Below are 13,173 nucleotides of genomic sequence, written 5' to 3' on the forward strand. Positions count from 1 at the left end.
TGAGATGGCACAGCAGATTTGAGACTAAATGTCACACATAACAGTTTGACCCAGGTGCATGAGTCCTCCAAATCATTCGCTCTGCACCAGCAAGATTTGTACCAAAAGAAAAAGGTGTATTAAAGTGCCAAAATTACAGAAATTACAGACCTTTATTACAGAAATCCAAGACCATCTTCCTGGTTTCTTCATCTTGAGACTCATTTTGTTTCTATTTTATTTGTGGTTAAGGGATAATGATACATTGAGCAGTTTCAGAGGATCACAGATCTTAGGGCTCCACACATTAGTATTACAGTACACACATACTGTAATCTATGTACACTGGACCACAAATGTATTAACATTACCTTTAAACATATGCTACTTCCTTTATATTGTATTGTTTTACAATATTGATACATTCAAGACATATGGAAAGTAATACTTATAGATGACATGAATTCATACATGGTTAATGGAAAAATGTGAATGGAGAAAAACAGAAGTAAATCCACTCTTTGTACCACAAATTAATTAGTTTTTATGAGAGACAAAAGCAGAAAGTAAATGGTCTGAAGGAAAGAAGTATATTTGGAAATCAGTCTGAGCTGTGGCACTCAGAGTTATTTTTGTCTGTTTATTTTTTTTTCTTTTGGGGATGGTGAATAAGAAATAAAATGGGGGGAAAAATCTGGGTTTTATTAAGTCAACTACAGTTTGGAACATCAAGAACACTATGAAGGTAAGTTAACTTTATAAATTAACAGTAAGTAAACAAAAATAAATAAACGATTCTCTTAAGACCAGTCTACATATTACATAAGTAAACAAAATTACTGTGTTTCCTCTAATAATGTTTGGGGCCTTTATTTACCTCAACTGCAGAGGGACCAGGCCTTTATTAGAAGCAGGCTTATATTAGAGAGAGGCCTTTATTTCTAATTCCCTCTGTTTGATAAGTAAATTTGCTCATATTTTAGTACAAAGCCTTCTTGTTTTCTGACCTGTTTCCGTTTGCTCTGTTAATTTTTCATTATTGTATTACTGGTAATTACGATAATCCGCAGCTGGCTAACTTCCAGTTAGCCCTCTGCTAACATGAATGGGGATAAAATAATTTAATCGTGCCACTCTTCCAGACTTTCCAAATGTTATCAGGCCGGATGGATCAAATTATGATTGTGTGAGTTTTGTTACATTAGTATTGTGACAAGAGTGCAACAGGCTGCACCTGCAGCAGCAGCATCGGGTTGGTGGGGGTGTGGGGGGTGGTGACCGCAACACGTAGGATAGAACCACGCCTTGAGACCGTGATGTTTGCATCACAGCTTTGGTCTTGGCTTCAGAACTGTTACACCCCTAGTTTGCACAGCAAACATCAGTCAGGGAACACATCTGTTTTTAGCCAGTTGACACAGAAAAGCAGGTCAAATGGTAATTTGACTTCGTATCATAATGCTAATGCTGTGTCGTGGCACAACACCCCTACTTTGTAGCTTTGGCTTTGTGTTTTACATCTTTATTCATTTAACCCACTCGCTTTCCAGGAATCGTCCAGGAAGGAGAAGCAACCCTGCAGCATGTTGCTGCTTCACAGCGGGGATGGTGTGTTTCTGCAGTGTGGTGTTTCACTTATAATATAAATGTACAGTAGCATGCAGGATTATGGCTAAAAAGCTCAGTTTTGGTAAAATCAGAACATAAAGCCTTCTTCCACTGTGACAAAAGGCATGTGAGATTCTGTAACAAACCATTACACTGCTAACCATGATGTCATGTGAGAGGGGGTTTTTTTTGTTTGTTTTTTCTGCCACAAAGCTGTGACTGTAGCACCTGGACAACAGTTGCATCCACAGTGTCTGCATCTCAGCCATGGAACACTAATCTTTTCATAGATTATACAGCTTCTTATACAGCTTCACGACTTTCATTTTCAACAAAGACTGTTTTTGAGAATGACCAGCTCCTGGCAAATTCACAGCTCTGCCATGTCTTTTCCCTTTTCTTCATATTTGCGTGGGTGTGTATGTGTGTACATGTATGCACACACTCCTACTCTTAAAGGTATGTGTTTGGTGATATGCACCCTTATGACATACTACTGGAGGGCTCTTACATTTATGCCCTCTAGTACAATACTAATTAGAGTATTACAATTTGTGCTGCCTCATTTGGTGAGGAAATTACTGCAATCAAGTTCTAATCCTCCCTAGACCATGAACTAATGAAACCTCAAAAAAGGAGAGAGAGTGGTGTGTTTTGGGGGGCACTTATGCAATCTGTCTCGTTTTTATCTTTGTTCTTGGTGTCGGGGTTTTTTTTTGTTACTGTTGCTCTGACCTCTCTTGTCTTATACTTTGTAAATTCCACTTGTGTCTTTCTTGAGTGCTACTTAATGGTACTGTCTTTTTTCCTGTGTGGTTTATTAGTCTTTGTCCCTGAATATAATCCCACTGAAAAATGTACACGGTCTTATCTCTCAGCTCAGTTTACCACACTTCTTCTTCTGAAATGTTTGCCATCCATACTTATATACCACAACAATAGAAACATTGTTAGATCTCTGCTTCTTACTCAGTATTACTGCTACCATCTGGTAAAGAGCATGGTTGGGAAGACCAGAGAGGGCAGTAAAACACAGCTTTTTAACCTGGTATTAATGTATTCCTCAAAACCCTCTCAGACTGGGAAGTGTGAAGTTTCCACTTCTTGTATCAGGGACATTCTGTGGTAGTGTGGCAGTAGTGGACACAGGAGTGGAGATGCAAATGCAGCCAAACAGCAATTTTCCCATTTTCTTATGTCAAACTTGTAGTACGGCAATAGTGGTCCTGTTCTGAGGAGTTCTAAGTGTGTATGTAGTTTTGGAGTAAGGTCCCCAAACCTACTTGCTACCAGCATTCCCCACACTTACACCTGCAGATGAGCTAAGCCATTGATTGGTTCTAGACACAGTCATTAAAGATTGTGACTGTATTGATCATTTAAGGCATTTACGTCAACACGTCACTGTACAGCTAAATACACACGTATCTCGCTCTCCCTGTCTAGCAGTGTTTTAATAGAAAAACACACATTCCGTTCAGTCTTAATTATCCACAGAGAAATAGTTACATACACACAAGCACACGCACTCTCATTTAGCAAAAATGAGTCTGTGCTGCCAAATTAATTTAAATTGCAATAATTTAAAATGAACATGGACATGGAAATGTTAATCTAAGTTGTAATTGGGACAATTTGGAAGCCTTGTAATGCAGTCAATTTAAACAGAAATCCTGTTACAACATGAGGATGTGGGGTTTGAAAGATCTGGGCATTTGCCAGACATAAAGGGTCTAACAAAGCTATCAAGATGTGTAACGGGAAGTGTAGCATTATACTTTTTTGTAGCTTGATCCATACTAGAGACTAAAGGTCAAGATATCTTGTCCTCACTGCATGAGTCATTTGTTTGTAAATATGCCTCTTATGAATGCCCCAATTTTATGGAAGCATAAATTACTATAATACTACTATAATACTATAAATAAAATACTATATGTAAGTGCTGCTGAGTGTTCGCACACATTAGTGTGCATGTGTGAGTGTGTATCAGTGGTGTGTAAGTAAGTGATTGCAGAATGTAAGTAATGAGTGGGTCTTGTATGTAAGAGAGATGGAAGGAAGTGATAGCCTTAGTCTTCTTTTAGGTATACAAAAGATTTAGACCTTCAAAAAATAAGGAACTACGCAAATGGTGGATAGGATATGTCTGTATATAAGAATATGTGGGTGTTCTTCAATCAGGGAAATGTATGTGGGGATAACAGTAGATAGCTGTTATCTGCACAAGTTGGAGTAGGAGAAGCCTGAGGTAATAGGATTAGTGTCAGACTCGGATATTCAGCTTGCCCATTCCCACCAGGCCAGCACAGCCCTGCCAACTAAGCATACACAGATATAAAGAGACTTTCACTCTCTTGCATAATATCCATTAGCCACACTTTCACATACAGTATGCTTCCATAAATACTGGCATGCACGCACACAAACAATCATTTGCATCCCTTATTCTTTGACATGTATTATCATAGAGAGACATCCCTCTGAAGTTGTATTCTGACACTCGCCCTCAAATTTTGTTCTAATGGCTTTAGAGAGTATTGAAAGAATAAAGCTGGCAGTGTTCTTCATTTTTGATTTTAACAAATCCCATCAAAAGAGCAACACCAACAAATCCCTACCTTTGTGGCACTCACCCCCAAGCCCATTCATTCCTACAGAAGATATAAGTCTTTAAAACGGGTCACTAATACTTTTATTTTTTTTAAAAAGAGTAAAAGACTAAAACAACTGGGCAATAACATTACAAACTGAAATAAATAGTGCATTTGTTGGGGAGTGTTTTCAGCGATGGATTTGGTGTGCTCAGTGGCTGCAGCAGGGCGGTGTATAAGGGATTTAATCAAAATAAACTACAGTGCCCATGTTTATCTTGATAAAGGAGCATGTCACTCTGTGTAACAGTGTGGCTCATTCATGTGTTTTAAAAGTTTCTGGGCAACAGTGAAGGTCTGTGGTGCACAAGAATAAGATATCAGGCTTTGGATATACAGACAATACTTGTTAGTAGGATCAGTAGATTGTTGGTTCATTTGATTTGTTAATTAGAAAAATCTAGAATCATTAGACATATCCTTTACACTGTTTTGTGAAGTGCTCTTGATAACATTTTTTCTTATTTTGGAACAAGTATCCACATTTCTCTTATTTTTTATAGTATCTAACCAAAAGAACAAGTGTAAGTAATAACACTAATTAGGTCTCTTCCATCTTGGAGCCTTTCTCAACTGTCAGATTTGGCATCTTTAGGAGTTTGAACTTGGGAAGTTGAACTCGGGACTTCGGACTCAACATGCATTTTCACTGTTGTGTGCTGGGGTACTTGGCTACCCCAAGTTCACACACGTTAGCTCCCAAAGCAACCAATAGGTTTAATTTACAGACAATAGGACATGTTTAGCTTGCAAGTAAAATTTAAGCTGAGGCAAAATTGCACATTATTGGCATACAGCTGTGAAAGTGTGCTGCTCCAAAACAACCCGTCATAGAAAAAATTTAAGCACCAAAACAAAAACTCAGGATAATCTCAGTGTATGTCAGTATCGAATGACATATAAAACCTGTCTTTTTTTAATGGACATTTTACACGAGGTAAGAGCGATAAGAATTTTACCTCTGTGGGCGTGCAGCATCATTATTACCATCATTGTCGTGATTACAGTTTTTATATTCAGCGTATGTCGCCTACTTTTCTATTCTGTATCCTCTGCTTTTTTTTTTTCTTTCTTCATCTGCTCACTAGGCAACTACCAAACCCCTTCCACTCTCTTCACATCTCATATGTCTTTCTTCTTTTCATCCTGTCTCCCACTTATCTTCTGCTCTTTCAAAGGTATGAAGACCATTGCTTCTTTATCAGTGAGCCGCAGCAGGGGGCATGCCACTTTCCCTCTATCCTGTCCTCTCATCATTGCTCCATTCGCTTCTTCTTCAAGCCTCCGCTGGTCTCATCTTTTCTCCCCCTGCCTTTTGCCTTGACAGAAAAATTTGGTTTGTGCTCCATCACATTGGACGTGCCCCTTATCTTCATGCAGATTGCTTTTGGCTCTCTCAGTTCATCACTTGGGCATGTTTCCTCTCCCTTATTTTCACTCCACTTAGTATGTTGTTGTAGCTGCCCTTCTCCACAGAGCAAAGCACTCCTTTCTTCTTGTTGTTCTATGCATCTCTACTCCTCCCCCTACCTTTCTGTTGCCTTTATCTTCTCCGCACATATCCACAAGCCCAGATTACCCTACCGTTTCACCTTCCCGACAGTCCAAACTCCAAAATCTTTGTAAAACTGTTACTTCTCTAGTCGATGACTCGCCTCAAATAACCAAATAAAAAATAAAACAAACTAAATAAAATTTGTATGAGGTTATTCCTGTATTTAGCTGCCTTCTGACCTAGAAAAAATGTATACAGTGCAAAGAAAAGCTGTGTTTGTAGGTCTGAACACCATGGTGTGCACCACATTTACCACATTTATCAGCTGTCCAAGAGAGTAAATTACTAAGATCCACCTCATGCCCCAGGAGAGGAGCAAGAAAACTAAGTCCAACCTGACCCAGTATCTGGTCAGTGTGACGTAACACTCTAGGAATGGCTGGAAACCTTGATAAACATGGTGGCCATCTGTGGCCGCAGTCATTTTTATAGGTCACAGTGTCATTCAATTAGGCTATTGATTAATTGATTTGAGTGTGGGAGAGACAAGTGCAGCTTTTAGACATAAATAGAAATGCAGGGCAGCATCACACTGGCTCTTTGAAACATTATTGATCCAATTTAATGAGTGCTTTGCGTGCGTAGAGTTTTGTAAGATTTGTAATCATACCAAATACATATAAATCTACTGAGTAATGAAGAACATTTGTTCACCAGAAGCTGTCAGTTTGATATTGCTGTTCCATTACATTAATCCCAAGAGTATTTACACAGCTACATGTAAGAGTAGCTGATTATTCAACCTATCCATATACAGTAGTGTCACTGGGGCTCTAATATTTATCTAATGATTTTTGATTTTATTTTAAAACATTAAGGGAATATATCTATTTATACCTGCTATAATTGGGGCATGGGGATTATCCTCTTAACATTGACATATCACCTTATAAAGTTTATATGGCACCTTTGTGGCTTATTTATTTTGAACTCCGATATACCATCTCCTTTAAGCGCTTTTTTTTTCTCTCCACAAAGCCCTGAGGGAAATATCTGTCATTTTAGCAGTGAAATGCTCCACTGTGTTCACCAGCTAATTGCTAATTTTGTCTGTCTTTTATGGCAGGTAGCGTTCAGCTGGTTTTTAGAGCTTTTTTTAAATTTTATTTTATTTTTGTACATAAAACATCTCCCACTGAGATGAGAGCAGTGACACTGAACCAAACACTAAAGTTACCAGCTTTACAACCAAAACAATGAACTGAAGACACTAAAACACTCTACAGAGCTGAGGATAACTGCCTTTTTTAAATTCTTTGTGGATTGGTGACTTCCAGCAACACCTTTCACATTACACATAGTCATTTGAGTCATTTTAAATTTAAAGATATTAAGCACATATTAAGCATTTCTTTAAAAGAAATAGAAGATGTAAATAATACAAAAATCTAGCAATACAGATACTTTAAAGTCTTTGTTACAAGATGACCTAATTTATCGTAAACTGCAGTGAAACACAACAACTACGACTTTTGGACAGGGGCATAAAATTCGGGGGGGGGATTTCTCGTGTTTTCAAGCAGCAATTGGATTTATTGTGTGTTACATAAGTGTGACGACATAAACCGTGTGTTGAGAATCACTTGTCTTGAAGGATATGATGCTTTTAGTCAAATTTGACCGCTTGAGAGCAGCTTGTAAGTCTAGTCAGTGTTGCTCAAGGCGACTGGCTGACAAGGTCTGTAGACGATGTGTCATAAATTAGCAGATGAAATTCACATCTGCCTGCAGTGTAATCCACTAAACCTCATACTGTCAGCATCCCCTTACACGCTACAGTTTTTACTTTACACTTCAATACATCGCACAGCCGCACAGCTCATTACATCACACTGCAGTGAGAATATACTGTATTTGGTGTGTGTGTGTGTGCTTAGACATGAGGCGCCACAGGATATGAGAATAGTGCAGATTGTTGCATCATTACTGTAACTCCGGTTTGTAATTGTCTGCCTGACTTTGTTTCCCCGCTACAAACATTATTTTCACTGAATAGAGCAGCCTATTGTGGTAAAACAATGACTGTGAGAAGAATGGAGTGATGAGGAGATAAATGAGAACAGATATGAGAGGTCAGAAGGTTAAAAAAAAATAGATTCCTAATAGGCCCACTTGTGGTAATTTTGTAAGTTGATTGTCAGTGAGTTTGTGGCTGCTGGTTAATCCTAGATTTCCTACTGCAACTGTAATGTGCTTGCCTTTGTGTGGGCCAGTCATTCAGAGAGCTTAGAGCAGTAAACATATTCACGTTGTCGGCGCTCACCTGCTCGCACACCTGTGCATGCGTGTATGTGTGTGATTGTTGTAATGGAGAAGTTTAACATCCCTGGTGCAGGCCGATTTTGAACAACACTGATGTTTTTGCAGTAATAGCATTGCACCCTTTACATTGCTTACTTTGGAAAAGGGCAGCAGTAGTTCAGGGATTACATTAGAGATGAGGGCTTTTACAGGCCCTGTCATTTCATCTGTCTCTCTCCATCTCTCTCTGCCTCCTCTAATGTTGCCCACTCCTCTCTTTCCTCCTCCTCTCTGTCTGTCCTGAACAATGAGGTGCAGCTGTGATAGCCCACTCTCCCCGCATCCCACGTCATCTTGTTTCCATCACTCGCTTTCTTTTGGGGATTCTCTATTACAGCATCATCGTACCAATTCCTGCTAACCTAATTCCTTGCATAACAATACTCCATTCTCTCATTGCATTTGTTTCCTTATTGCCACTTTCTTTCCTCTCCTTTTTTCACCTTTATTCCCTGCAATCACATTCTCACCTCTCCTTCCTCCTTTGTTCTTTCTCATTTTGTTCTCTTGTCTTCTCATCTCCTGCTTTTGTTTTTCCCCACGGATGACGGAGGATCATGCTTATTGTTCTTATTCGTAGCTTCCGCTCTTCAGATTGGTTTGTATCAGTGCTGTTTTGTGCGCATAGTCTGTTGTTGATTATCTGAAGTATTCCGCCTTTAAGCTCATGCCTGCTCATTGCATCCTATTTACATGCTGCTGCTCTCAATTTGACTGTCTCTTCATCTGTTGTATCTTCATCTCCTATTATCCTTTTCAATTTACACTACTTTTGCAAACACTCTTAGAGGTGTTCGTTCATGCACATACTGTCACAGACATGCAGACTTTATATCTTTATACACAAACACACACACACACACCTCCCGCAGGTCCTTATGCAAAAGGTAATTATGCAGGTTTGATGACAGCTTTTCCATTAAGCCACTCTCCAACAGCCACTCCTCACTAGTTTATTTGCACTGTAATGACAAAGAACTAATGAGTATGATAAGTATTATTTCCAGTGAATGGCTAGAGACCAAGAGTCGCCATTACAGTATTTTGTTTCTCAAAGGACCCAAAGTTTTGTTTAGTTTTTATTTTCTGCGGAGGTTGTGGAGCTCTTCTAGGGCTGCTCGAGTAAAAATGCACGAGTTCGCCCAAATGTCAAGTTTGTGTATGTTAGGTGGTGAGGGAGATTCAGTTTTTGTTTCTGTAGTTCAGTATACTGACCTGCTTTCAAAAGGTCAGAGGAGGGGAGGGTCAAGCAATATCAGATGATAACAATAATTAGTTTGAGGGGAAATCAAATTCAGAGACAGAGCAGGAGGACCAGAATCAAGCTGCACACATACATGTGCACAAATGCACATAGAAATGCATACGCTGATGCAAATATTACTGTAAGCTGTAAGCGCATGTTGACAAGACAGATTCAGCTCAGAGAAATTTGCATGATGCCAAAAACGTATAAATTATTTTTAAAAAAGAATCAGTTTTGTTACAAAAGTATTTAAAAAGTAATTATATACATTATAATAAAACATTCATATGATTACTTTTTACAAGTATTTTTGTAACAAATGAAACAAAGTTGGCCATACTGGCTTTAGAAAACCGTACAGCAAGCACACGTTTGCTCAGTTTTGGTGGTGAACTGGTGTTGTCAGCGCTCATATACCTCTCTACATCATTTAAAAACACACTGCAGCCAAACTTTTCTTTTCTGCTGTGTTTGCCTCTGTCATTTCTTCAGTCCGCAGAAAACAAATGACAGTGTGCCTGCCCACAGAAATGTCGGCTCTAGTCAGCCATCCAACTTTTCTTTTCTTTTTTACTCTATTGTCAAAGATTACTTTTCCAGCGCTGTCTTCAGCGTAAGATGAATGGCAGGGGCTACATACACTGAATCATTTTCTCCAATGCAAGTTTTGTGTTAGATGTATACGTCAAAAGTTGGAAACGGTAACATGTCTGAGTTGCTTTTTCCTTTCATTTTTGTCAAAACATTGCAAAAGCATTCTGAAGGTGTTGCAGGTATGTTGTATTGCCACGCCAGGCAGAAATTGATAGAATTAAGAATGATTTGTGGATTCGCTGTTTTGCTGTCTAATTATATAATTATGTTTCTTTTTTTAAACCATGAACTGGATATTTAGTGTCTTTATTTGCTTTATTGCTCAGGTAAAGCACCTCTGTGTGGACCAGGCTTTATGCTTTTGTTCCTCTCAGACACTTTGTGTATACTGTAGGGCTTGGGTTCATCTCTGTATCCAGAAGGCCAAGAACCCTGCATAATGGAAATGTAATGTGTAGTAGTCAAACAAGCATAGACAGCATCTGGCTGCTGAAGGCTTATGCGCTGTGAAATTGTCCAATAAGTCTTGCAATAATTCATGAGTGCATCAATAGCAGCACAGCAACCACAGGTCGTAGTTTCAATGTTGATGTTACTTACACCCTTTCCTCCCCTCCTAGTCATCAATCATTTAATTGAAGAGTAGTTCACCCAAAAATGTTTCTCAGTGTGTGCTATGCACACCCTCCTGTCAGTTGATCTACCAGTGTTCAATGTGAGATCTCAGTGGATTGACAACAGTCTGTGGAGTGTAAATCTGGCCTCAAACTTCAGAGTTTTTAAAAATGTGTAAAAGACTGGCCTCACAGCTAATCAGCCATTTAACATATCTAGTCTGTGAGGTATGAGAGAGACAACACAACTAAGCTATTATAACCTACAATATCAAAGCCGGAATGCGTAAAGCACAATAATTTGAAATTTGCAAAGAAGAATGTGAGAAAAGGAAATCCACCAATTCAGATGTGCTGTGACATTACACACACAATTCAAGAAGAATTAAACCTGCTAAAATATTTGGCATATTTAGACAGGAGAGGATTTGTTTTTTCAAGAAATTACAAAACTTATAATGGGATTCATTTGAAATTCAGTATTCAGGACCACAAATTAAATTTTAATTTGATTAAATACTTTCTGAAGGCACTTCCTCGGCCCACATTCTAACCGTCTTTTTCCCCTCTCTGTTTTCTTTGTCATATTTCAGTTGGCCCTAGAGGACCCGGTGCACAGCGTCTCTCTCCAACAGTTTGTCTATGAGAAGCTGAAGGCGCAGCAGGCTCTGATGGGGGACCAGGGCTTTGGGGCCCTGATGGAGACCGTGGACACAGAGCTCGTCAGGCAGCTCCAGGAGTTCCTCCAAGGCCTCTGAATCACAACTACAATCCTTCACTACCTTACACAAACATCTTTGCCTAATGCTACCCTCTCCCCCTGTTTTTTGAAAATGTACTGAAAAGGCTAACAATCTGCCCAACGTGTGGACTCCTATTCCTAACCTTCCCAACCTCTACCCATGCTATGCCTTATCTATATTCAGACCTAGCCTTGTTGACTGCCCTCTGCTAAAACTCCTTGTCCCTTTCTCTATTATCTAGATTCTTTTACATCCTTTTTTTATCAAGATGGGGTCTATGTCAGTGCTTAAAAATGTGAAATCACCTTTCCATTTTTAAAACACCCACATAGAATCATCACCACACTAGAGCTTCCACTCAATTCTTCTAGTTTCTTCTCTTTCTGTGGTTTTAACGTGGGATGGGTAGAATATTGGAGAGATAAGTAAGAGGGGGTTGAGGAGTATATAGCAAAAATCATCTGCAGGTGCCAGAGCAGGAGCCTCGGACTATTTTCTATGGAACAACATACAGATTGTAGCAGAAATGTGGATAAAACAAACCTGAAGGACCTAAAGCAGTGTTTACAAAATCTATTCTTAAAAGAGAAAAAAAATAAATGTAATTTTGTATGTATGTAAGTATGGATGATATTCTGCATGGTGATATTTTACTTTTTAGTTTGTTTTTACTTTGTTTTTTTCTCTTCCATTTTTTTAAAGAGATAATTTTGTCATAACCAGAGGTCAACTACTGAGAGAACTCGAAAGTGTTTTTCTTTCTTTTTGAGTTTGGCTGGAGGGAATTTTCTTGACTGTAAAATGGGTGATTTTTAAATGGTTGATTTGTAAGAGTGCTGAACCACATACATACTGCTGCTAATTGATGGTGTGTCGGAGCACTTTAATAACCAAAAACTGTTTTCACATCTTTTTCGTCGATGGTACATCTCACATCATTGTACTTAAACACAGTGGCAGAAGGCCTTGGAGCAGTGCAGCAGGATTGTGCATATTAGGCTGAAGTTGCATTAAGACCCTCATCTTGTATTGTTGCTATTTATCATTTCTCAGTGTTAACTAATACAACATTCAGATTAACTGCAAACATGACATGACATCAAGTTGTACAAATCTTAATTTGAAAGAATTTGATTATTCCTGGTATAAGCCGCTTTCTAAAAGTCACACTGTGAGCCGCTGTGACTTTGTCATGAGTTAAACATCATCATTGTTAGGGAATTTTGTGTGTACCTGTCTTGCTGCCCTGCTAGTTTTTTCTGATTTGACCAATCGTTACTGACTCTTTAGTGGTAGAGACGAAGCTATAGATTTGACAGAGGAACCATTTTTTTTCCAAAAGGTTTTCTCAGAATAATTGATTATTTGGAGGTTGGATAAACCTATGTTATGAAGAAAAATAAATAATGACTGCATAATGGCATCTAGATTCTGTAACATGTGGACCCATTTCATGCAGAACCCAAAAACTGAAAATATGGTCTAAAGATATAGTTTGTCATTTTTGGAGCTCATATAAAAATAAACTTGTGTTTAAATTTGAGTTGTGTCTTAAAGCCTACACCCTGACTTTATAATCTATTCTTCTGAAATGTATGGTTTAATTTTGTTTTCTTATGTTGGTCAACGTTCCTGTGAAGGAGATAATCCTGACACTAGCTCCTTTGAGACTGTGATAGAGTTGAGTAGCAGTCAGAGTTACGGCCTTATGCTTTCAGCCTTACCTATGCTTGAAACTCAAAAGACCTTTCTTAATATTATGTTCATTTCTTATCTAGTTTAACAGTAGACAAATTCTGTACTTATCTTCTGTTAATATGGCAATTATGACTTTTTGAACACAACACGCAGTAGATGGATGTTTCTGGGTTATAAACTT

The 13,173-nt window shown here is 38.6% G+C and overlaps 1 protein-coding gene across 1 annotated transcript in view; it reads left to right on the forward strand.

Annotated features, from left to right (window-relative positions):
• Positions 1-12,755, forward strand: part of ipo11 (importin 11) — a 126,046-nt gene extending 113,291 nt beyond the window's left edge. The window contains exon 30 of the mRNA XM_044374512.1: positions 11,145-12,755. Within this exon, the coding sequence (XP_044230447.1) occupies positions 11,145-11,309 (165 nt within the window). The 3' untranslated portion in view covers positions 11,310-12,755. The remainder of the gene's footprint in view (positions 1-11,144) is intronic.
• The last annotated feature ends 418 nt before the right edge of the window (positions 12,756-13,173 follow it).

This window comes from Thunnus albacares, chromosome 2 (genome assembly GCF_914725855.1).
Source record: "Thunnus albacares chromosome 2, fThuAlb1.1, whole genome shotgun sequence".
Lineage (NCBI taxonomy): Eukaryota > Metazoa > Chordata > Actinopteri > Scombriformes > Scombridae > Thunnus > Thunnus albacares.